Source organism: Aythya fuligula, chromosome 10, assembly GCF_009819795.1.
Source record: "Aythya fuligula isolate bAytFul2 chromosome 10, bAytFul2.pri, whole genome shotgun sequence".
In the NCBI taxonomy this organism is placed as follows: Eukaryota; Metazoa; Chordata; class Aves; order Anseriformes; family Anatidae; genus Aythya; species Aythya fuligula.
The window spans coordinates 8938752-8965889 of NC_045568.1; the positions used below are offsets into that span (position 1 = coordinate 8938752).

Genomic DNA, 27138 nt, shown 5'->3' on the forward strand with positions numbered 1-27138 from the left:
AGCTTTGTGGTCAGTTGCCATATGGTGTGTGGTAACGAGGCTGCAACCCCTCTTCTTCCCTCGTTTGTTCCAGCTGTTCTCCAGTGAATCAGGAGTGTGACAAAGACTTCCAGAAAGGAGGAGCGATGCTCTTAAAATAATGAAAATGCAGTGCTCCCTCCTTTCTTTCATTAAGATGTTATAGAGGATATCCCAAGCTAGTCACACAAAATTAGTGGATAATTTTTGTACTGAAATCTCTCTGCAAAACCAAGATGATATCTCCAGTCTCACGTGTATTTTGACAAAACTGTTGTAGGTTTGAAGCCCTTGGACGCTGAATGTTATGTAGAACCCTTCAGAATGGGGAATGTCTGCCTTTATGGTAAGGTTTGAATAGTTTGTAGTAAGCTAAACACTAGGAACCATACACTGAGTCACAGGGGATAAAGAAAATCCGAATGGCCGATCTTTAATTGGTGAAAATAAAGAGGGGTTCTGCATGTGGTCATGCAATTAAAAAAAAATGTTATAAAGCATATGTGCAGGAGTGTGGACTAATTTCAGTTAATGTTTCTCTTCATATTCGTAAGTGCTTGATTTTCTCCTGAGTGATTTTCTCATAACATCTGTTCCTGTGAATGATGGAATGGAAAAAAATGGAAGAAATACAAATTTTACCTTCAGAAACCAAATTTACGCTTACATGCTTCTTTAAATTGGTTATATCTTTGTTTTGAGCTAACAGTGATTCATGGCCATTGGAGAAATTAGTTCTTTCAGAAACTCTTCTGCCTCTTTCCTCAAGTTTCATTGTTTAATAGACATTATGATAATAGGTTTTACACACAAAGGTTGCTTAAATAAAAAGGATGTAAAGAAACTAGGAGAGGTTTATATGCGAACTGTAACATAACTTCTCAAATTTTTGGTGTTTATCTTCATATACATTTTTTTTCTTTTTGAATTTAGGAGGAGAGCCTTGCCCTAGCTAATTTGGTTATAGATAACAGCTTTGATTTTTGTCATAATTATTAATTAAATATTAGGAAAACACTGCCAAGTTTGATTTCAGTTTTTAGTTGCTATCACTATTCTTTACAGTGAGAGCAAAGATTCTTTGACTGTACATTTACCCCTGGAACAAAAACCCATCAGATGATACGAGAAGTTAATTCTAAAAATGAATTTAGGACACCTCTATAATTTAGGAAACAAATATCCATTTCTTTTTAGTGTCATTATTCACTATTACTAATACCTTCAGGGCCAATGTGTTTAGATGAGATACAATACATGCTACAGAAAAACTATTGCTAAAACAATAAAAACATAAATCAAGAAAACTGTTGCTGAAATAATAGAAACATAAATCAAGTGTAGGATTATATAATTTTCTTATAATACCCAGTGATATAAGCGTGCCTCTTTCTATCAGTGGCTTCCAGTCGATGTGGTCTCAAGTCTTCCTTCACCAACGTGTGTTGCTGCTGCTGACAGGTCTGAAGGGCACAGCAAGCACTGAGAGGCTTGGCCAAGCGCTGCCTCCAGCACCCGAGCGGCTGAGGGCGGCTTCTGTGCTGTAGTGCAAGGAGTGCAGTGACACGGTAAATTTAGGGACTCCTGTTCTGGGAGGGAGGGAGAGGTAATAGCTCTGGCTCCAAAGAAATCTATTTTTTCCAAAGTAGTATCTGAAGTCCAGTCTTTTGCACCAAGTCCTACCCTCAGCATTGAAAACTGCATGCATGCGTGACTTCCCATGAGGTTTTCTAGGCTTAATATAACTATATTAATTCTCTCTGCTCTGCTTTGCTGAGCTATGTGTGAATTCTGCAGTGTCCCTGAGCTGGAAGCACTTCATATGTTGTGGAGGTGCTGAGTCCCAAGTTCGTTACTGTCATTTTACTGAAAAAACTTCAGATGGTCTGAATTCAAAGACATTTAGGTAGCTGGGGAGGTAATGGTGTCTCTTATATTCCACAGATGTTTAATCTAGATTAAATCACAGTTGATGAGGCAGATTTCAGTTCACAGGGTTATTCTTTAGGTAAGTCCTTAGAGGGGAGAGGGAATTTGTGAATGTTTGCTCTGTAGTTTGTGCAAGAGCAAACATTCAGAAACAAAGCTGAGACTGCGTCCTTTCAGGAGGAAGTGGGGACTGCTTTTTAATATCTTCTTAGACTTTTCAAGCCGATGTGAGCTGGCATCGCTGCTGAAGCAGGCAGGTCCCCAGTCACCTGCTCCCTCACTGTGCTGTCCAGCACTGCAGTTGGCAATGATAAGGGGGAGTTCAAGCTTCTTTTTCATTTAATCTGATAGTTAATACCTTTTAGTAGAATGGCTACATTTTTGGTAATCGGAGATACAGGTTTATAATTACTATATTACTGCAAGTCTTTGATTTAAGAGTAATGCTTACAGGTTTCTTCTATGGGATAGCTTAAGCTCAGTTTATTGTATGCAGGTGCACATATTGCGTCTGTTTTCTAACTGAACAAATAAAATCCTAGTAGTGCTCCTTGTGCTATTACTTTCCTTCCTTATTACACACCGTCTCTTACTGTTAGCATTTGATATTTGCTTTTGAGTGAAGGTAGGCCAGTAATGAGTCGAAGGCCATGACTTTATTTTAGAAATCCATTTGTTTCTGCTCCTTCATTTTTCATAATATATCATCAGAACTTGGGATAATACTTAATAATGTCTTTCTGTTTTATATATGACCTTGCAATCTTAGCCAGAGTGCATACTGAAGAAATACTGAGTTATCATTTTTAAGGAATAAAGTAGTAACACTTCTCAGAATTTTTGCCTTGACCTGAATAGCTCTAGTTGAATTTGAAGTGCATGGGGCTAGTTAACTTCCACAGTGAGATAAACTCTGCAGCTTCTCTGCAGATGAAAATGCTGCCTAGTGAGTATGTAGTGATTTTAAGCAGTTTTACTAATACTGTCAAATGGACTTGTGGATTTCTTATTAGGAGGATGTGCTTAAAAACCTTCTACTTAAACATGGCTTAATGAATTTCTAAAATGTGGTATAGTACTTGCTCATATACTAAACGAAAGTTAATTTATTTTCTGGGAAACTAGGAAATAACACTAGCAGAGGTTTCTTTTTAATACTGTTGGTTTTGTGTATTTAGTAAGGAAAAGGAAGCTGGAAAAAAAAACAAGTGTATTGACAGCTTTTTTTGTGAACGTGTTGGTAGAGTTAATGGAGTTATTAAATTTACTGGGAATAAAAACAAGTATGTGTGGAAAGAATGGATGAGGGAAGAAAAATCTTAACTCCTGGATTTTTCTAACCACAAATAACTGTCAAGGTATTCTGTATAAATATTAGTATCTTTTGTTTTTGTTTATATGTAGGTGATGACAAACTTTTGATCTTGGACTTTGTTGGTCTGTGTACTGGATCTTATGTAGTCATAGGATATCCTTCTTCCACATACTTCGGAAATATTAAAAAAGACTAACCTTCTAATTAGGGAGGTATTTATTACTTAGGCATACAATACTTTTGAAGACATGAAACTCCACCCTGCTCAAAAAGACTTGTACTATGTGGCAGATCAGTTCTGAATTGGCACAGCAGTGGACTCTGAATACCAACCCTCAGAACTCATGATAAACATTGAATTGATTTCAGATAGTAATAATAAAATCTCTAAGAAATCACTGAGCATTGGGAAACTTTTATTTGAACTTACATACAGGGAGCTAAGCAACCCCGTTTCTTCCATCATTTGTCATTTGCCACATTCTTTCTCAGACTCTCCATCTGAGCTTCTCATGAACTCTTTATCTCCCTTTCCCTGGTTCTCTATCAATTACTTTCCCAGCCAGTTTCACTAATGCATTTACTAGTCTTTATTTTGATGAAACTGTAATATGTTTTCTCCTATCATCTGATTTTCTGGTGTACTTTTTACTTTCCTAACTACTTTTGTTTTCATTCTATGTCTAGCTGTTACAGAAGGGAACAAGTTGAATAACAAACAGAATAAATTCATTTTTCTTGCAATTAAACAAGAAAATCTTGGGAAGATTCATTTATCTGGCAGAAAGTGACATACAGAGCATTTTAGTATTTATTATTTTTATTACTTTAAGGGGACCTTAAAGATAGTGAAATGGGAATATTGCTTTGCCTCTCAAAAGAGAACATTGCAACCAATCCAGTGCTAAGATACAAGCCAGAGAGGTTTTCTGTCAACTTCAGTCTGAGCTAGTATTACAGAATATAAACAGAATGGCAGTTTGTTTTAGGGGAGCTAGCAGCGTTGCTGACAAGTTTGGAATCAGAAGGAAGATTTTAATAAACCAGTTAGGCTTTTTGTTGAATTCTGGTGTCATACTCTGAAGTAGCTGCAATGAGTTTGCTGTCTCAGATCTGACAATAATTGCAGGCATGTCAGCTCTCACTGCAGTACTGTTGGCTGTCATCACATAGATCTACGTTAGAAGAAGTGTTAGAAATGCAAGTATTCTCGACAGCATTTAAAAGTTATTCTATTACCAACACAGTAGTCTAGAAATAACATAATTGTGATTTGATATTTCTGTTGAAACCAATAACATTGCAGTGTTAAAGTACAGAATGCTAGTATTAAAATGGTTTCAGAAAGAGGAAGGACAGAAGTGGGGCACATTTTCTTCAGAAATTAAAATCTTCTGCATGAAGCAATCTAAATTGAGTATTTTCTAATTTTTGGCTTTATTTATTCTAGAAAAGCTATACCCTCTTTAAGGTATAATTTTTAATACCTTGGTTCTTTGCTGCTGCTCTATTCTCCAGGTTCTGTATAAGGTGGACCTGGAAAATTCATAACGGGGTAGCTCACAAGCATTGCACAGGCATGCACGCACATGCAATGACAACACAACCTAGAACTGTTGTACATACAAACTGAAACACATACTGTGTGGGACTTTTTGATGAAATTTATGGTACTATCTCAGTATCAAACATAGCATCATCTTGTAAGAATACACTGTTGCTTTTTTCCTTTGAGAGCGTGATTGTGCGTTGAAGAACTATTTCTGACAGTTCTCCCATTTTATTAGAGGAAAAGAGAAAGCTGTACTTATGAGTCATCTTCCTTTAGAGGTCCCTGAGCTGGGCTGGCCAGGGCCTTCTGATGGGTGTGCCTGGCCCTTTGGATGCTCCGCAGTCCATTTGCCATCTTTCTACTACCTCTTTGCCCCAGTATGTTGAATTTCTTTACCAGTTTTAACTCAGTCGAACAGAAATATTATTTCCTTGAAAAGGAGTGGCTGTGTACAGGGAAGAAATGCAGGACATAGGGGGGACTGCAGTGTTATTTCAGCCATATTGTGAAGCAGAAGGTGATTGAGACAAGTAAACTATGAGAAACCAGGCTTCGTAATGTACTGTGCTTATTGTCCTTGTGCACGCACTAGTGTCTGTGTGGCTGTGCAGTGGGAATTGGGGAATTATCTGGCTGACTGCTGACCATCTTGAATCCTGTTGCCGTTTTTCTGGCAGATTAGATTCTTGATGTGGCTGCCTGCATGGCTGTACAAGCGCCAGTCACAGTGCATGGAAAGAAGACAACAGGATCAGGCAATCAGGTCTACTGTCAGTTGAGACTACTTGATTTTCTTAGCAACATGTGCTTCTGATGGATTAAGCTGGACGTACTCAATGGTACGCTTCAGTGTAACAGAGCAGTGGTTACTAGTAAAAGGAGTTTTTACAGTATTGGTAGCAGTCCAATAAGAGATGTTATAGGTTATTGCTTCTGTTGTGGAACTTGGTTATTGTTGTGCTGTGTTGGTTATTACGTGTGATAGTTTGGCCTGTAAAATTGGACAGAATGAGGCAAAGGATTGCCTCATGGCTCATAGTTTTACTCCTGTGTTTCTTAAACTGTACAAGCACAGAATCATGCAGATTGGAGGAAGCTTCTGGGGATTACAATTACAACCTCCTCCTCAAAGCAGGTCCTATTGGAGCAGGCTGCTGAGGGACTTATCCCTTGGACTTCTGAGTGTTTGTGGAGATGCCTCAACCTCTCTGGACAGCAGCCTGTTCTACATGTTGACCACTTGAAGCCAGGGATAGAAGAATGGGGTTTGCTTAATCGTATTAATGATTTCTTTAAAACAAATAAAACAATCATAATTATTAAAACCAGGAATGAAAGAATGGGGGCGTGTTTAATCGCATTAAAATAGATGTTGCTGAGCATCTTTGCTTACTAATGTGCAAATCAACTGGAACAAGGAGTCTTGGGACCCCTCACAGAAGGCGTTTCCTGACAAAAATGGGGAACCTGTCTCAAAAACCTGCTGAGACCGACCCTGTTGTTGGGACAAGAGCCAAGGAGCAGCTGAGTCTGTACGAAGGCACATGGTCAACTAGTGGTGATGAAGAGGAGTTATCGGCCTTCATCCCCGTGACTCCCCGATGACCGCCACCAGAAGGCACTGCGCAAGCTCAGATGGGAGGAGTTTATGGAAATGGCTTGGAGCTAATTTTAATACAAGTCAGGGATAGGTTATGAATATGTTGGGTGTACATGCCTTTGGGAGCTATCCTGTGTGCACCTGGTGCGCTGAAATAAACCACATACCTACTTCATAACTAATTTGCTTTGAGTTGTAGAGTTCTTCCATGAATCACACCTACAAGTTAAAATGTTTTCCTTTTATCTAGTTGGAAGTTCCAGTGTGTGATGCCTTTATTCCTATTGTTGTGCATCTCTGAGAAGAATTTGGTTCCCTTTTTTCCTCAATCTTCCAATTAGGCAGTTACCAATAAGTACTCCAAGTGTCTCAAATGCTGAATAATTGGGAAAAATTGCCTCCCCCGACCTGCTAGTTACCCTCTTGCTAATACAGCCCAGTATGTATAATAATGTGGTTGGTCTTTGCAGCAAGGAAAGCACTACTGGCTTCTGTTCAGCTTCTTCACCAGGATCAACAGGTTGTCTTCTGCACAGTTGTTCCCTGTCCTTGTTGCATCCAGATGATGAGAACTTTGCATTTGCCTTGGGAGAACTCTGTGAGGTTCTTTGCTGTTCTGTTTTTCCAGCCTGGCAAGGAAGCCTGGCCAGGACGCTCCTCTGAATAGCAGTCCTGTCATCCCTCTGCCCCTGAGTGTAGTGTCATCTGCGAAGTGACTGAGGGTGTGCTCTATTCCAATATGCAGATCATTAATAAAGATGTTAATACACCAAGGAATGCTGTTAGGAACCAGTCACAAGTTGGCTGATGTGCTGCTGATGTCCATTCACCCTTTGAGCCTGGCAGTCCAGTCAACATCCCACTTACAGTCCATTTGTTCAGTCCGTATCTCACCACCATCCTTTATAGCAGCTGTTCTCCAGATATGTCCTGGCTGTCCCAGGACAATTATCTTTCCTTGACTGCAAATCTTAAAATGTTATAGCCAAGGTTCCCTGTGTTCCAGTGTTGGCCTTCTCTTCAGAAATTGTCACTCATTTATCAGAACTCTAAACCATGCACATCCTTAAGTGCGATTACAGGTTGCACTGACAGAGTTAACAATAAATGTAGGCTTCTGCACACATTAGCTAATCCTCCCTTGGCACTACGATTAAAGAAATTAACAGTACGGAATTAAATATAGCACTTACTAAATGGTTTTTAAATGGTTGATTTGATAACAAAGTAGATGAAAATAGGGTTATTCAGAGGTGCTGCTTGTAATAGGACTTGCAGTTCTTGTGTCAGTGTTATTCAATAGGCTCATAATAGAAATCAGGAAAAAAAGGTGCAGTTTCATATATTTGCTGATGATGCAAAAGTGGAAATTTAAATAATGATTAGTTCAGAAATTGTATAGCTTCTGTCAGATACTTGGCTCATTTAAACAGCATTTATTCTAATGCATCCAAATATAGAAAGAACCTACAGATGGTGTTTGTGTCCTGAGGTGCGATGACACTTAAAATGATGAAACGTTATTATGACTAACCCATTGAGCATCAGCCTCTTTCTTGATTTTGATAGCTAAGAGGGTAATAAGTCTTGCCCTTATAGGCAGGGAGCCATCTTGGGGGGCAAAAGAGGAGAATAATTGAAAATCTCTTTGTATGAAATAAATGACGTGATTGAGTAACAGCCACTCGTTCTGCTTTGTCCTTTTCAGAACAGATGCATTACTTGCTGCAAGGAGAGAGCTGACAGGAAGGGGAGCCTCAAAAATAGAGGGAGGGTACATAGAGAGGGCCTTAAGGTTGCCTGATCCATCTAACCCCTTTGTGATTTTAATTTCTAACTGTGGCTTTTTCAACATCTGCTTGTCTTGCCTGTTTGGTTTTTTGTTTGTTTGTTTTTTTTGTGTTTAAAGGATATTGTGCAGCCTCTCAAAGCCCAGTATCTTTTGGTCCATACTGTTAAAGACTTATTCAGAAGCTTGTCCTTAGTTTTCCTGACGTGATGCTTGTTATTTCTCGCTCTGTGTGTTTTGGACAAGAAGAAATAATTCCATTCCTATTCCATTCAAGTTTTTGATTTAAATTGTTTTCCTAACTCTTGTCTTTTCTAGACTAGGCAGCCAAACATCAAACCCAGTGTATCTACTATATTCTGGATGTTCTCATTGCTTTAAAGAATCACCGATTTATCCACACTTTTTCAGTGTTTAAGAGAGAAAGAGAGAAGGGATGGAGTGGGGGAGAAAATAGAGCTGAGAATAATATTCCAGCGGAAGCCTGACCTATATCAAGTAGTGTGAAGAAATTACTTTCTACATTTATTTCCTCGAACTGCAGAAGTTCAGTGAGGAGTTAGCTTATTTATGACTTACAAATAGGTATGTGGAAGAAGAGTTTCAGGTAGATCACAGAATCATCTAGGTTGGAAGAAACCTCCAAGATCCCCTAGTCCAGCTTCTGATCTAACACTAACCAGTCCTCAACTAAACCATATCACTAAGCTCTACATCTAAATGTCTTTTAAAGACCTCCAGGGATGGTGACTCAACCACTTCCCTTTGATAAGTGATCAATGACCCAGATCATTGTTAATGGAGGCAATCTGTCAAATATATGCCACAATCTGTTAGTTCTGTCAAAAAAAAAAAAAAGTTCAATACTGCACAAAGTTCAGTATTTACAAACTGAAGCCATGCAAATTGAGAGTAGAAAAAAAGCCACCTTTTAATAATTAGGATAATTAACAATGAGGCTAAGTTAGTTATGGAAAGCAGTTACTTCTTTATTACTGGTATCTTTAAAACAAGACTGAATTGCATTTTAAATGATCTGTAGCTGCATTATCACACAGGAAGTATGTTGCAGCAATCTGTGAGTGAGTTTCTGTGGCATGTGCCCTGCAGGAAGTCAGACTAGATAATCACAATAATCCTTTATAGTCTTGAAATAGATGAATCTTTAAATCTGTTTAGTCAGGACCAGCTGTGTTGAAAAACAGCATTACTAAAATATGAAAAAAATGTTAAGAAGTGGGTATACTGCACTGATGTTTGATTTTTTTTTTTTTTAGGCAATAGAATTGTATGCAAAAGTCTGGTAGGTTTTTAGGAGTCTTTCTCTAGTGAAGAGAAGAGAGGTGGTACATGTTTATTCTTGTATGCTTTTCAAAACCTTCTTTGTAGTTTTTGACTCTTACCTACTCGTGAAGGATGACTGCTTATTTATATGTAACTTGTGGAAAAGACTGACATTCAATATGTTTCTTGGCTTACTCATGTTCCAAACGCTGTAGAAAACAGCAGGTAGTTTGAATGTCTTTGAGTGGGTGATTGCCAGAAAGCCACTTGGATGGTGAACAGAGATACGAGGGTGAATCAACAGCTAGTTCTTTGACTTCTGAGTCCATACCAAATCTGCAATCAAGGGTCAGTAGCATACTTGAGGATACTGCTTTACCAGGTTTGCTGTGTTTCAGTCAAGAAATAATGCTGATATAATGCTTGCTTATTCACTGAAATTTTTAACATACATAAACCTACATAATTTTTTTTCTTTCCTTTTCCCGTTTCTTTCTTACTCCTTTTGGTCTATGGAGTATCCTGTTTCATTTTCAGTACTTGTGAAAACACATCAGAAGGTGACCCTATTTGAAATAGGTGGAAAAAAGTATAAATATTCAATGCCAGCAGGAATGCTTTGGTATTTGCTTTTTATAATAATGAGATTCCCAAGTGAAAAAACATGATTTTGTTCTGACAATATTAGAATCTTTGTATTAAAATCTGGAGTTTCAACAGCTGCCAACCATGAGTCCATTACAAATATTTGTGAAGTTACTGTCACATACCTGGTATAAACATGTGTAAATTGAAGAGGTTTGAATTAATTCTTTACCTTTGGGAACTTTACCTGTTTTATCTCACCTTTCTCTGTGCCTCTTGTCTTTTTACTATTTTAATCTTTTATTTACCCAAATCTTGAATATTGTAAAGAACAAGTAAAAGCAGGTATATGGAAACAGGTTTTGTTTATAATTTACATGGTACTTGTGAAATCACAACTTTACATCAGTTGTGATTTTATCAGTAGCATTGATTCAGTTGTCCTACAATGACAGAAATGTAAATTTTATAATATTTAGTTCATCTTGATTTTTTTAATTTATGAGGCAAATCTGGCAGGTTTAGTCTATTCAGCCTATAAAAGATGCTTTGTATTGTCTTCACTGCTTTTAACTGCACAAGAATAAGTGCTACATGTGAAATGTGAATGTAGCTGCACTTAATGCTTATGTGGAAATATGGGAATTAATGTTAAGTTTATTTCTAAGTAGTTGATTGCAGAATAAATATACGTACGATAAAAAGGGAATTTCCATGTTGTTTGCTGACTCTGAAACAGATTTTTGTGACTAAAATCAAAAACAGGTGTGACATGCTATGAGAGAAGAAGGCACAAGAAACTAATGTGTCTTTTTTACCTGGGATTGCTCTTCTGAGTTGAAATTGTCTGTTTTGGAGGAATGAAGCTAATTGGAACCTGTCTATGGAAAACATAGCTGAAATGTTTTTGTAGTTGAACAATATTGAAATGTCTGCAGTTGTTTTTTTTTTTTAAACTTGTGTGAGAAGTATGTAGTTGGAAATCTGTTGGGATACATTCAGTCATTTTCTTTAGGGATTCATAGGAATGTTGTAGGACAAATGGTGGCATCATGCCCGGGATCATTAATTACAAAGACCACTGATCAAATTGTTCTGCAAATACTTCTGTATTTTATTGGAATAATAGCATGTGTTTTGCTGTTTTTTCTTAACATTTGAGGTATCCCTAACAAAACGTATTTACCTAATAAATAAATAAATAAATAAATAATTGGCCCAATCTTCTCTAACATAATGAACTTGCATGTCATGAGTTGCATAAGCACCTTAACAAGAGACAAAGATTCATTAGCAACATTTCAGTTTACATATATAGCATCAGTTCTACAGGCCCAGTAGTTTATTTGGAATTTTTTTCTCTTACTGCTGTGTTTGTTAGGTCCAAAGTAGTTGTACTGCTTCCAGACTACTCCACGTGTGAATAAGAATATTATTTTTGGGTGCTATGCCTCGCTGTGTGAGGGAAGCTGGAAAAAGTATTAATGTGTCAGCTTATATGCTTGAACACCACTGGATGTGAAGTTTCCTCTTAAATACGTAAATAGCGTTGAAAGAGCAGATGCTTAAGTTAAATGCAATAGAAGTGTTTTGGGGATTTTTCAACTTTGGAATTTGGCACACCAGTGTAAAGTACTGTTAAGTGGAAAATATTTATCTGACAGCATTTGTTATATAAGGTAACTGATTTGGATTTCTTGATAGTTATTTATCATATAAGTTGTAACTTAGACAATATGGCTGTTGTTGATTAGTGTGAATGTGTTAATTATTTGTTAATAATCAACTGGCTAAGGAACCTGAAGGTGCACAAGTCTATGAGACCTGATGAGATATATCTGCAAGTCCTGAGGGAGCCGGCAGATGTAGTTGCTAAGCCTGTCTTCATCACATTTAAGAAGCTGTGGCAGTCTGGTGAAGTTCCCTGTGACTGGAAGAGGGGAAACATAATCCCTGTTTTAAAAAGGGAAAAAAGGAAGACCTGGGGAACTACAGGCCAGCCAGTCTCACCTGTGTGCCTGGCAAGACCATGGAGCAGATCCTCCTAGAAACTCTGCTAAGACCCATTGGAAATAAGGAGGTGACTGGTGACAGCTAACATGGCTTCACTAATTGCAGATCATGCCTGACAAATCTGGTGGCCTTCTACGATGGGGTTACAGCACTGGTGGATAGGAGAAGAGCAACTGACATCACCTACCTGGACTTGTGCAAAGCATTTGGCACAATTTCTTCTTTAAATTGCCTATTCTTTATTAAAAATATATATAGAGAGAGAGTAAAAAGCCTATGTAAAATACAAAATGCAGAGGCTTCCACATCTATTCAATATGGTTTAGCTTCTTTAAGAGTAAAATGTTTTCACTTACTACTTCTCTGGCAGGTAAATACTACCTGCTAGCACTGAGTGCAGGGCCTCCCTCAAATCCTTCAGATTTAAATATTTTTCAAATGGAGGTCATACAGCTTTCCAGTTTCTAATATATCAGAGGATAAATGGCTTCTTTTGGCAGTGAAAGACAGTAGTTCCAGCAGGAGGCATTTTGATTGACTGTAACAGAGATGGCAGCAGCAGCAGGCTGTCCTTTTTCAGCCAGATATGCCAATGCTCCAAGCTCTGCTGTGCAGAACTTCCTGGTCAGTAGAGGACGGGAGGAAAATGCACTTGCTGTGGATCAGAATAATCAGTCCTCCCTGTGGAAAACCACATTATTCAGCAATTATGTTTTGATTATGTATTTTATGGTATAAAATACCATTATGACTCTGATTTTTTGTGTGAACAGTGGACACAAATCTTCAAGCCTACACAGAAAATGGAAGGTGATGATGTGAACAGGGAACACTTGATACCAGTTCTCAATGTAAGTATGAGGTGTCCTTCATTGCAGGGGCCTCATACTAACAGGCAAGGAAGGGCTAGTTGGGGATGGGAAGGTTTCAACCTTCAGTAATTGTCAAAAGCATCACTTTGGTTCTTCCTCTTGGGAAGGAAGGGTTTTGAGCACGACTGGCAACCTGCTTGCCACAAGCATTTTCAGTATTGTCCAATTTGGAGATGCTGTCATGAGTCTCATGATGCTTCTAGTTGTTCTCACACCCCCAGCCTCTATGGTCTTGAAATCAGGATAATTTATTTTTCATGTAATAAAGGAAAACTGTCATGCTCTTAAATTCAGAGGAAGTCTTGAAAATGTAACCTGTGAATACTCACCATGGAAGGTCTTTATATGTCTCCCAGAGGAATGGCAGAACTGTCTGCTGTAAAAGTCAGCTGTATGTACGCCAGAGACTTATTTTTCTGTAGTCAGTTTACAGACCTTTCTCTTGAGCTCTGCTCATATTTCCATTTTGCATTGATCTTACTCAGACAGAGATTTGGGAATGCATTTTGGGAAAAAGGAAGCTTCTTTTGCATAGCAGTGAGCTCTTTCTTGAGCTCTTTCCTCATTGTGATGGCATTTAGAGGGTTGTATTTCTTTTATTTAGTAATGCTTCTAAACAAATATGGTAAAGCTAAGTGTACTGCATTGTCTTTGTGTTATGTCTTTTCACCAGCTATGTGATGTGGTGAAGGTGTTCGGAGAATGGGGGGAGGGAAATGTGGAGACACCAGGAAACTGAAAGCCAAGATACCATTCCTGATTAAATAGCAAAAACCTTGCATGCATATTTTTCTCCTCAGAAAGAAAAATAAATTTTATGTTCTTACATTTGAAAATGAAAAATTAAATAATTTAATATGCAGAGAACTTGGAACTGTGTTCTATAAACATGATAGGGATTGAAAAGGAAGGAAATGGTATTAATGTCACTGGTTTTACAGCATTAGAAATGCTGTATGAAGAATTAAATCTCTAAGTTGGTCTCAATAATTATCCCCTTCAATTCCATTTCCTCAAGCTTTGCAAAAAGTCTATTATGACACTCTAAAGAGAGGTTAATGTTGCTGCTAATCCTAAAGAATTAGGAACTTCAATCAAATTTCAGCAAAATCTCCCTTGTTCGCATCCTATTTTTTTCCATTAATCAAAGAATTTAACAACAATAATTTCCACCTAGATTACCTGTCGTATTCAGGCCAACTTTGTGTCTCAGTGGTGGTGGTAGAGCCTGAAAGTAACACGAGAATATAAATACTACTAGCATGAAGTCAGACAATAAAGCCTTGCCAGACTTGTTTAAAACTTTGTGGCTGTTAGACGTTGTCATCTGTTACTTGTCTCAAGTTGCTGTATTAGATAACTCAGGTGTATAAAGGTGTAAGTAAGGGAAAGACAGACCAATTTTAAGATACATGTCTTAAGTGCAAATGTAACAATTTCTGTTTGGTGTTACCTTACACATGCAACATAACTGAATATGAAAATGGAAAAGTTACGTATAAAGGAAATTGAAATATATAATTTTCCTTGTACCCTACTGCATTGCTATTCATAAAAACATGTTCTGAATTGAAACTTTAGCTTAGACATTTAAGATCTGTGACATGATATGAAAAAATAATAATAATAAAAAAACAAAAACCACAATACTAAAACTTAAGTTCTTGAAGAAGAGCTACAACCACTCATGAATACAACTTTCTTCATAGTATTCTCTGGAGAGCTCTAGACTCCATCTAGAGATGGAGTAGAGGAGGAAACGCACAAGTTCTTCAAAAACTAAATTTCTAGTACATTTCAGATTTTCAGAGAAATGGTTCGAATAATGATTTGTGAATAGTTTGCATACGGACTGTAAGTTTGCTGATGCCCATATAAAATCAGTTTCTGTATAACTTAAGGCTTCGTATCATGGGCTTCATTCTTTTGAGAATATATTAGTAACTCAGAGAAAGTCAGTGATCCTGTCATTTTTGCTTGCATTGTTGCCAAGAGTGGCAAGGAACATTTTCACAGAGTTAGTGATGCAAGTGCAATGGATCTAACAGCTCTTAGCTCAAGGATTTTTGCAAGAAAGAAGCAGAATATATCCAGAAGAAAAAAAAAAAAAATTACTGTACTAGTTAAGCATGGTATATGATGATTCACATACTGTCATTTAACATGAGAAAAAGCTTGTCTGCTTACCCTGTAAAGGCTTTATTCTGTTATTTTCCCCTAATTTTGTTTTTCTTTATTGGTGCTCTGTCATTCTTATTTACTGTTTAAATTTTCTATTGGTAGCGTGTCAGTATTTTAAGCAACTCTAGATACTTTCATTGGCAAAAGAGTCTGTGAAGAATTTACTAATAACAATGTGAAACGGTCCTTTTCTGTCACTCTAATTTACTCAGCTTTAATACACATTGTAAATTGAAATTCCCTCTAATAGTGAATAGAATTGAGAATCAATTTAAACCAGATTTATCTTAGGGAAAATTTCTGTTTGAAGCTAGGGGCTATGAATATTCATAGGAGAGAATAAATGTGATTCATGTTAATGCATCCTTATTAACTAATAGAGAACTTCTGTTCTGGTTTATTTTCATTCTTCTATCCTGAGGTGCCCTCCTTTCTCAATCTGTTTCTTGTTTGAGAAATTAATGCTGTTTGTTGTATGTTTAGTCATATGCCATTTATGAAGCATCAGCTCAACCACAGACTCTTGTGAAAACTCCAGGATGGCTCCACGCAACCCTTTAGAAAAGTACTTGGTAGTTTTAATGGGGAGAAGTTATAGGTTAGCTAATTTTTGCTCAATATTAACTTCTCTGTTAATTTTCTGTATTTTATAATGGTTTTTAAATTATGTTTTAGTTCTACAATAAAACAGGACTCGATGTATAGGCACATATGTATATATATGTATGGCCATTTAATTCATCACGAGTCATACTTAAATATGGGCTTGAGTCAATAATTTTCAAAAATTTCCAGGTGGTTTTGTTATGCTTGTAAAGAGCCTAAAATTAGAGAAGACTTTGTATCTCTCTCCTGTATTCATTAATAGCTCTGTCTTTATCTTCTACCCTAGATTTCCTTTTACATAAAACTGTTAAGAGGGGTTGTATGGAAACGTGACAAAAGTCTGTCTAGTCTAGTAGTTAGATTCTGGTCTTGGAGAGTTCTATGTGTCTGTGGTGGGGATAGAGGAAGAAACACAAAAATGTTTCTGCTCTGTCTTTAGATCCTCACCTCATCTGTTTATCGTTCCATGTTGATTACTGTTCTGTAATACTTGTTTCTTGCCATTCCTTATTAGATTTTGTGCATTCAGTTTGGAACTATGCCTTCTGTCACTTTTGTTCACCTTCCTCTCCAGAAGCATGAATATTTTTTTCTATAAAACTACGTCAAGTTTAGTTGTATTGTAGAATCATGTGGAGACATTCCCATCCAGGGTTTTTTCCTTTCAGTAACAGAAATCCAGACAGTATCATTCATGTCCTGTATTATAATGGAAATCTAACCTAGATTTCCACAGGGAAGTTTTTGTTCATGTTGTCTGTCAGGATTTTTCCTTCATAACACTAGGCTTTGTTGCCTGACTTCGGCTAAATTTATAGCAGAAATAAAGTTCCTACAATTTTTGTTAAGACACCAAAACCTGCCAGCCACAAGCAACTGATCTGTGGAAGATAGATGTTGTAGTCCTCACAGAACTGCACATTTTTTAAATAATTGACTTGTCTAAAATATCTGTGTTCTCAACATGTTTTAAACAGCTTCCTCATCATGTTTGCCAAAGTTTTAGGATGTGGTGTTTAAAAAATTTAAAATGATTTTGGCTAGGGCTATTCTTGTCTAAATATTTTTATGTTTAGAATTTGGGGAATCTTTCAATCTACTCCTCAGAAATAAAACTAGAATATTTTAGGGACACAGCTGGTCTAGCTAAGTTTGTACTTGTCTTTTTTTTTTTTTTTTCTACTGCATGTTGGTATTGGCCTGCACCATCTTCACAGCTCTCCTTTTTAATACATTCACATAAACTATGTTCTCAAATTCCTTTGCTTTTCTGTGGGTGCCAGGCTTGATATATTGATAATACAGGATTATGCATATAAGTTTTACTCCATACCTGAGATATCCTGCTTGTGTTCACTTGTGAAGTCTGAACTTTATTCAGCAAGAGGCACCTCATCTGTCATCTCTCTGAATGAGACAACTAATAATTACTAAGCAGAGAGGTAGCTGAGATAATTGGTGTTTGTATAAATAAAGTACGCTGTATTTTGATGATCTATTTTATTCCTCCTTGTCTTTTGTATATTTGTTTTCTTATGCTGCAGTGTCTTGAAATAGGAGACAGTCTTCCTCTGTTCACATAAAATGCCAAAAAAAAAAAAAAAAGCCCCACTCCCCAAATCTCAAATATATAGTCATTAAATAGTTTCATGCTCCTCACAGAAACATATGACTGGCCAAGTTTCATGGTGCAGCTTGAATAAATGTGTATCAAGGCCAAATATCCTCTAATCAGCAACAACTTTGTCTGCTTTATACTAGAAATACAAGCTTTAAAAAAAAGAGAGGTTTTAGACACCAAGTCAAAAGCCTCTGTCAAATTCTGACAGTTCTTATCCTTCTGTAGTTCTCTAGAAGAACAGTATCTGAAGTAAAACACATCCTTGTAATTGTTCGATACTAATGTGAATGATTTGAAACAAATTACTTGTTTTGGACAAAAAGTCATAGAGATGCTGTATGATATTTGCAAATATTGTGATAGTTCTATTAAACTGTTTCTTGAAAAGTTTGCAGTATTTTAAGGTTTGCATGGTAATAACATTAAAGACTTTGTGTAAGATTAAGCTGTAAAATGCAGCACAAATCTGTAGCACAAGAGCCTTAATATGAAGTAATTTGCTTAATTAAAAAATCCAGACAAAACTGGAAAGGCATGCATTTTGTGTTATTTTGAGGCTTACTGTTTGCTTTCATGTGCTTATGATGCTTCCGGGCTTTAATGTCGAAGATACTGAAATCCATAAGAAGGAGCCTGGGAAACGTCTATTCTTGCTCTTAGAACAAAAACAATTTTTGTGACCTTCTCCTCTGTAAGAGCCCAAGGCAATTTTAGAGGAGATGTCTTAAGGGATGGCTCTTAAAATTCTGACTTCTTTATGGTAGTGTTAAATGAAGTCATGATAACAAAATTACTATAAATAGGTCATCTGGCCACAAAGAGAGGCTGTGGGAGAGTTGGGGCTGTTCAGCCTGGACAAGAGAAGGCCCCAGGGAGACCTCACAGTGGCATTCCAGTGCCTGAAGGGTGCCGCAGAGAGGCTGGGGAGGGACTCCTTGGCAGGGGTGTGGTGATAGGACAAGGGTAATGGCTTCGCTTCAAACCAAAAGAAGGTGGATTTAGATTAGACATCAGGAAGAAATTCTTCACTCTGAGGGCGGTGAGGCCCTGGCCCAGGCTGCCTAAAGGAGCTGTGGCTGCCCCATCCCTGGTAGTGCCCAAGGCCAGGCTGGATGGGGAGGGGAATGGTTGGGCTTTGGGGTCCCTTCCAACCCATTCTGTGATTCCATGAATATACCACCAGTATTTTATATATTTCCATGGTATGTGGTATTTATTTAGAGAGAAGTGACAAAGGCAGAGTTAGCATTTCAAAGCCACTGCAGGCATGAAACAATGAGGTGGTTGTACTGAAGAATGAAGCAGTTTTATCTGCTAGCTTCTGATTTTGGAATCCTTATGAAGCAGAGAGAAGATACCTGTAGTGTGTGTGTCAGTAGGGGCTTATTTTATGTTGCCACCTGTTTTTAAAATAAATAAATAAAGGAGCTGTGCTGCGTGCCCAGGCACTGGCAGCAGGGCTGTGGGTCTCTGAATAGAGGTGGGCTGCTCCAGAACCAGCCAGACCCAGCTGCGTCTGGCTCCAAATGGAGCTTATTAATCACTAGGCTCTTGTGATATGAAGGAGGGCATGATAAACTGCTTTTTCTTGTTTGTTTGTTTTTTGACTGCATCAAGCTCTTCACTATCTGCAAGTCTGGAATTAAGTAAGCCACATTCAACACTGTTGTAGCTCTCCTTTGTCTCAGGAAAGTACTTCCTTTCACTTCGGTGGGTCTTGCATCTGTGATTCACCTTATATGCGTTTGCCTGAGATCACAGCTACAGCTTCTCTGGCTTTTTTAACCATCATTAGAAGAGTAAGGGTGCAGCTTTTTCATCTCAGTATGTTTATTTAGGAAGTCTGAATGTGATGAATTTGGAACTGATTCTCATGATTACTTCATTGCCAAGTGTTTTATTGATGGTATATAGCTAATTTGCTGGTTTGATAGGCCTGAACTACATTGTTTTCGTCTTCTGTCAGAAAAAGTTGCAACCTTTTTGTTCACGTAAATAGGAAATGTCTGGTTTTATGTCCTATACCTACTGTCTTCAGCTTGGGTTTGATTTACTTTGCACCGCATTTAGTGAGAAAACTTAAACACAATCCTAGTAAATTTATATTTACCAGCTTTGTGTGACTATCTTGTTAGAATATTTTTGTATTTTCAACTCTGGAAGTAGTTGCCTTTCTGTTGGGTCTGGTGTCTGTATTTCACTTTTGTTTTTCAGATGGACCAGAACCAATGTTGATGTATAGTTGAAAGATTGTGCATCTTTTAATCTCAAAATTGATTAAGAACACCAGATGATCCTGTCTGTGCTCAACTTGCTTCAGCAAAGCAGATGTTTAATCAGATTCAAACAAACTAATAAACTGCTGATCAAAATTGAATGCATTGAAATTTGTTTTTGTAACTCATGCAAGTCTAGTATTCTTGCAGGAAAACAAACTCAGGTAGATGGAAATTATTTTTCTGGTTACTTGTCTTTGGTAAAATATATGAAAAAACATTTTTTCTAATAATATATTGTAATAGAAAAACACATTTTTCTTTGTGGATGTTCTTCTGTCAGATCTAGTAGTGATAAATTGAATTTATCTTCATTTAGAGAGCTTTTATGAAACACTCATTTACAATCAGAAATGCAATTGAGACAGTGCTAGCCTGCGAAGTGTCAGTTTCAATCCTTATGGTCCATATTTTCCTCACGTTTTAAGCTTTCTTAGGCTTCAAGCTTTGCATACGGGTAGGAATGGAGCTTTGTTGTTTCAAAAACACACATACAAAAAATGGCATTCAACCACAGTAGTGATCATCTTTTTATTCCTTTTCTTTGTTTCTTTGGGATCTTCGTTTGTTACACAGGGGCCATTTTATGCAGTGTGGCCATGTAGACAAAAGCCTTGACATGCACACACAAAAAGAATTCTAGAAGACAAGGGAGTAGCTTGGATACCCTTCCTTATCTTAAGGGTGCTTATAAGTGGTCTTCGTTAGCTTCAGAGTTGCCTTCTGGGGGGTTCTTCCCATGTAGTTATTTCCCGCAGGGGAAAACAAACATTGCCAATTCTGTTTTATTTCCCCATGTTGGAAGAATTCTGCTTCTGTTGGAAATGATTGCAGGGTTAGTTGCTTAGGATATTTTTGCTGGTAGTGGGTATGGTTTTTGTTTTCATTTTTTATATTAACTTTTCTCCTTGAAAGTAGTTTTGCAGGTAGATTTTATTATTGTTCTAGTCCCTTTCAGAGTGCAGGTAATTAATATTCATTTCACCACCACCACCTATCATAGATACCCGTGTAATATACAGTTAAGTGGAATATTTAAAATATTAAAAGTACTTTTCCAAAGTGATAAAACATTGTTAACTGTTCAGAACACTCATTAGCTTCTGACTTAATGCAGTCTATTTTCCCTCTCTGTTACTTTAAGGCTAAAACTTTGAATTTATTGTATAGTTGGAATAAGTTATCCCTGCTGCACATAATGAATTGATGTAGCTGTGACATTAGGGTCTATCAGAAAATGGACTTCTTAGTAGATTGAGCCCAAAATTTAGCAATAAAAAGCTATTCATTTTAAATAGCATCAGTTAATTCTGCTTTTTGATATAAATATTTTAAAGCTTGTACAAACTGGATTAATGTTCCTCTAGGGTAATTAAATGAAAAATTGGTAACTTATTAATCTCTCTCTTTCTCTTTCCTCTCTTCCTTGCTCTCTGCCCTCACTCCCCTTCTTGCTCTTTCTCTTTCCAAACTGATAAATCTTTCTCTCCCTGTCTTGTCTCCTCCCTGTCTTCCTGGTTTCTTCTCCCCCATTCTTCTTTTCCCCCTTGTTTCACCCCCCCCTTCCCATTTTTCTCTTTCCAAATTTAATCTTTCTTTCATTTTCTTTCTTTTCTTTTTTTCCTTTCTCATTCTTTCTCTTCCCCTCCCAAAAATATGCCTTTACAGAAACATAAGGTAGATCTTTTCTACAAACTGCGCCATGTGATGAATGAACTCATTGACCTACGTAGACAGCTGCTGTCAGGTCACTTGACACAGGATCAGGTGCGAGAGGTCAAGAGACACCTCACAGTGAGGCTGGACTGGGGCAATGAGTAAGTACAGGTACCAGCTGGGTACTGTTTGTTCTAATTACTTTAAATAGCTTTTATTTAGAAAAAAAAATCTTTTCAATAGTATTTGTAAGCAGGTAGAACATTTGTTAATTTGGAAGCCATATACAACTTTTTACAGTGAGTTTACTGCATAGGTCTTATACTACTACTATCAAATGACCAATATGCTTATTAGTAGATTCTCTCTAAGGCTGCACTTTTAAAAGGTTCAGGTCAATTTACTTTATTTGTTTCAGTGAAGTGATTGTTATGCCTGGGAAGATGTGATTGTAGATAGTAAAAATAAATATATAAATAAAATAAAATAAACAACACTATTTTCATTGAAGAAGTATTTTAATGGTTGGTGCAATTACTATAGAATCTCACTGGCAATAATGACACTGTAACTGAGGCTGTGAAAATGCAGATTTTTGATATAATCTATGTATTTGGCTATTGATGACATTTCTCAAATGCTTGGACTCCTTGGTCAATTTCACTGTGATTTTGTAGAGAATGTTTTTAAAGAGTCAATGAAAACTGCAATTCAGATAGAAGGTGAAATGGTAATAAGCTACCATTAAACAAAAACTAGCCCTTCAGCAGAATTGTTTTTGTTCTTACATAAAGTGTATCAGACAGGTAAGTTTTGCTTGACATGCATATGACCTTTTCAAAGAAAGTATCCCCCTCAGGCATATAGCCACTATTTTTCATCCAGGAGTAGGATTAGTGCTAATTAAAATACAGGGTGTGACAGGAGGCAGTTCTGTAACTCCATAGCTGAGGAAGAAAGGCAAATATTTGTCACTAACATAGCTCTTTTATGACTTCATTCCATAGTCATCTACTTCAGGTCTTCCTCCAAGAGATATACTTAAACATGGTCACGAAACTTTAGCTAGCACCCATCCTACATTTCACATCTCCCCTGTGGAAAGAAAGCTCTGAAGGACATCATCTAACAGATGTCATCAAGTCATTGTTCTGCAGCTTTGTCTTATAGTTACCTTCCATTGTCATTCCCACCAGAGTAAGTGGGATCTAAGAAACTGTGCTTGAACATTACGTAAAACATTTTTTTCTCAAAGTTATATAAAACATTTTTTCTCAAGGAGTGTATTTAAATTAGTAACAGTGAGTAGCAAAAAAGTTTTAAGAATAAAAGATGAGGAGAGTGGACAGCAATGAAGAGAATAGGCTGCTCAACTTAGTGACTATAGAAAGTTTTTTTTTTTCAATACACTAAATGTAAAATCGTGAAATACAAATTACATTAAAACTATAAAAAATCTAATGCATGACAGCTGTGGAAAAACATCAGTTAAATCAGTAAATATAAATATGTTCATGATTCAATTCATTTGCTCAGAATGCTTATTTAGGGGAAAAAAGTGCTTCTTACTGTGTAAGAACAGGTATTATTCTCCCTAAAGAAAAAGGTACACAGTATCAGAGAGATTCTGAAACAGAAGAGGGTATCAGTAAAGGAATTGTATAAATATCTTTTCAGTCATACGCCTTTTTAACTATATCTGTACACTATGCAATATTTAAATGGGCATTTCGGCAGTCTTTCTGCAACATCACTTTCTTGTATCTCCCCTGAATTTTATTGTGAAATTCACAACCACATTTCCTAATCTGTTGAAAACAATGGTTTTCATATGCATGTTCACATAGTAATGCCGAATTTCTCAAACAGTGACAAAATTCTTCTTTCATATTTGAGATTCGCAAATGAATGAAAAATGCCATTACTAACATGCATTAATATTAAATGAGAAACTTAAATACATGCAGTTTGAGTAGGTATATAATTGCTTAGGGTAGCATAATTTAATGGAAGACATTCCCCAGCCAAGTTACTTAGATGTGCATATCTACTATGTAGCACGTATCATTTAGGGTAAAGCTATTTTTATCTCAACCATGATCATTAATGCATTGCATTATTTGGGATAGAGTAATAAAAACATGAAATTCACATTTGTCTCCACCAGTTAGGAGGTTTTCTTTTCTGTTTTTTTGAAGTGGTGTTTTTTTCCTTTAAATAACCTGGCAGTGGTTCTGGTAGTCATCCTGTGTGTTCTTGTAGGAGTTGGCAGAAATCAAAGAAAAAATATATGCCCTGGATTAGTAGTTACAGGGTGGGTGTTTGTTGTTGTTGTTGTGTGTGTAGTTTTTTGTGGGAGAACTCCTTTGGGCTGTTTCCATAACTCGCCAGGGAATTTCTTTTTTGTTTTATTTTGTATATTTAGCCTAAAATATTAAGAACATTTGCTCTGTAGTTTGGTGTATTAAGAATGTAGGGATATAATTTAAAATTATTGCTGCTAACCTTTTGTATTGTTACTAGTCATTCTTACATTCTTATAATGTAGTGCTAATTTCTACTTACTGTATCAATTTTATCTTTTTGTTACTTAGACTTTTTTTTTCTCTTCATTACAAAACTATGATACTGGATGAATCTTTTTTATGCTTTATCTCTGCTAGTTATCCACGGTTAGGTTACTTGTGTATTCATGCAGTGGCTGGTATTACTGCATTTCAGTGCATTACTGCATTTCACATTCAAAAGAATACTTTTTCTAAGCGTAATAGCATCTTAGTATTTTTAGACTTTCAGTTTTGAGCCTCTTAATTTATATTTTTGTGCAGTTAAAGTCTCATAATATTTTTTGCCTCCACGTCATGCTAGATTTTATACAGAACAATACAAATAGGTTTTTAAAAAAATCATCACTCTGATATAATTTGTGAGGACATTGCTCTATTGAAGTCTGAAATGCTATTAGAAATGCCCAGTAGTCTATAAATAACAAGGAAAAATGTGTATATCAGGAAACTATTTATATAAAATATATAGCTGGAAGTCTGCAACGATCATGTTATAAAGCTGAAATCTGCAGTGTCTCTCAATTTAAGTCAAGTTACAAGTAAAATCAAAACTTGACTTTGAAATATTCCATTATTGGTTTTTTTAAACAAATAGTTGACTTTTTCAACTTTTACTAATGCTTAGTTCTTTAGAACTTGTGAAATGACATCTCTGATAGGAAAGTCTACCTGCAGATGTGCTCCAGCATTCACAAGAGAGGACCGACAATACTCTGATTTGCATATCTGCTATGTGCCCCAGCACTGTTTGAATGCACTTGTTCCAAATCAGAATTAATCTTATTTCCTAACAAAAATGTTTGTCATTCTAGAGACATACATCAAAAAGGAAGGAATTTGCCTCACAGAGTTTCTGTTTGAAATGGGAATGCTCTGCTTCTGCTCCAGTGCACAAAATTAATTGCAGCAGTGTGTGAATGCTTTATTTACCAAAAAGGCAGATGAAGATTCTTCAAAGTAATTCAACTTAAAAATCAGAGGTCATTTAAAATTGTCTTCAGGATTTATGCTTTCAGATTAATATAATACCTGTCAGGAGATTAACAGAAGGCATCCAAGCGCCTGACCATAGTCACTTTCCCATTTATACTGAGCAAAAATACTTGCTTCCCTACAAATCTGGGATACTCCATGTTAAGGCTCAGAAACAGAGTAGGGAAGGAGGAGCCACCAAAACTTTTGGATAGATAAGTCATAAGCAAGATGAGTTGGTAGGCTTGTGTTACTTGTTAGCCAAAGGTTATTCTTACATGAAATGTTGTTGAAGTCATTGCACTGAAAGAAATCTTCCAAATATAATAAGCTGCCATAAATCTGGCACTGAAAGATCCATAGGCAGAGGAAAGTTACAAATGAACGATTAAGAAGAAAACCAGAAAAAAAAATAGAAATAGTATATTTTTTTACATCATTAATATAATGAAACACTTTTAATTCTGTGGTTTGTCTTTTACCTCAAAAATGTCATAGACATAGACAGTGTCAGTACCTACTTAATACTAAAATTTGAAGCACTTTAGAGGGAATAGTGTGATCCATTGAAGTAATCCATAGTCTGAAAGCTCTCAAAAAGTCCTGAGTTTCAGTGTTTCCATCCTTAGAAACTTGTTTTTGGAGTTTGACTTGCCACCTTGTTATAGTTTTCTTGATAAAAAGAAGTAATTACTTCCCAATAGTGTTGCAACAATTAACTTAAAATTTGTAAAATGTATCTGAAAATATGTATTGAATGTATACATGAGGTCACAATATCTTGAAATCCCTGTAAGATTTAAAGAAATCCTTACTATTGTAGTTGTCACATCTTACAGAAATTGTTGTTGTTACACTGAAGATGATCAAAGTAGGAGTGAACAATGTAAACAGCCATAAAGAAATGCCTTTAAGAAAGTTGCAGAAATAATAACTCTCATTTCTTCTGAATATGCTCCACCCCCCCCGTCCCGTCCCGTCCCGGAACTCTCTTGGATGTCAGCCTTGGAAGAAAACCTTAATATCCTCACTCTGTAGCCTGATGCTTCCATGATCAGAAGTATTTGCTGCCATTTCTGTTAATCAGTTCCTTACTGAGATTGCTTACTTTCTACTACTCCTCATCAACTTCATTTTAAAAATAATCTCCTGCATAACATTACATCAATGCTTTACTATTTTCCTCAAAACTTAGAGTCTTGCAGTTTATGTACAAAATAATTCTATCAAAGCGTCAAGTTGTATTAGTACAGTTTAATTTTTACAAACATGTTTTTCGTATATTTCATTTTCTGTTAATGTTTCTATTGTATTTCCATCAGTTGTATTCTTCTATTGTATTTATTGTATATATTCTTGTATTTATTTACATATACATATGTATATGTACATTTATATGTACATTTACATATTACATATGTATATATGTGTTGTATATATTCTTGTATTGTATTTCCATCAAAGTCTGCATGTAGTTTATATGAATAGCTGCTGGAATCGTTAGTTACCATTCACCCCCTTTATTTTTTTATTTTTTTTTGCATAAGAGAAATGTGAATGATATTAAATGAGGCTTTGCCATAGTCAGAGAAGGAATACAATGAAAATTTGTGGCTGCAAAATTAAAGCCAGAGTCAGGGTAAAATGTAAGTCTTTTGGAGCAAGGGGGAGTAAATCCTGAATGCTCCCAGAATGTGATAAATTCTCCCAATCTTTTCTTCAAGACTGGATGTGCCTCCTAAAAATGTATTTCAGTGAAATGACAGTAATTTCTGCAAGGGTCTTGAAGGAAAATTTGCTAGGACTTGTGGTTTTATGAATTCAAAATGGTCTAGTATTCATATTGATAATATATGAAAGCATTATAAATTAAGATGGTTCTTTGAAGCTGCCATTAAAACTAAGTTGATTTTTTGTAGAAACCCAGTCAACCTGAAGTGGAGTTGTGTGTTCATCCCTTTCAGTCTTACGTTTAGTTCATTCAGTCTTACATCAGGTAGCACTTTTCTCTATTAGTTTGTCTTGACATTACTTGAGAAGAAGTACCAGGAGATTTATTCAGGTGGTTTATTTATTTATTTATTTTCTCCCAGAGAAAGTAAAATTAAATCTTAAGTTTTAAAGATTGCTACATGGAAGAGAAGGAATATCTGCATGTCAGCAGGAATTGTCCTAGACATATGGTACCAAGAGATAGTTGACAGGCTTGGGAATTTTTTGTAGGTGTACTTGGGAAATATTTGTGAAAGTCAGTAGAGTGTTAAGACAGAATAAAAAAAAAAAAAGAAGAAGAATTTGCTTG

The 27138-nt window shown here is 36.4% G+C and overlaps 1 protein-coding gene across 10 annotated transcripts in view; it reads left to right on the plus strand.

The window, feature by feature from the left end:
- The window catches only part of DOCK3 (dedicator of cytokinesis 3), a 211766-nt gene that overhangs the window by 43475 nt on the left and 141153 nt on the right, over positions 1–27138 (plus strand). For all 10 annotated transcript variants that reach the window (XM_032193974.1, XM_032193975.1, XM_032193976.1 and 7 more), the window contains exon 6: positions 21310–21458. In XM_032193974.1, coding sequence (XP_032049865.1) covers positions 21310–21458 — 149 coding nt within the window. The remainder of the gene's footprint in view (positions 1–21309; positions 21459–27138) is intronic.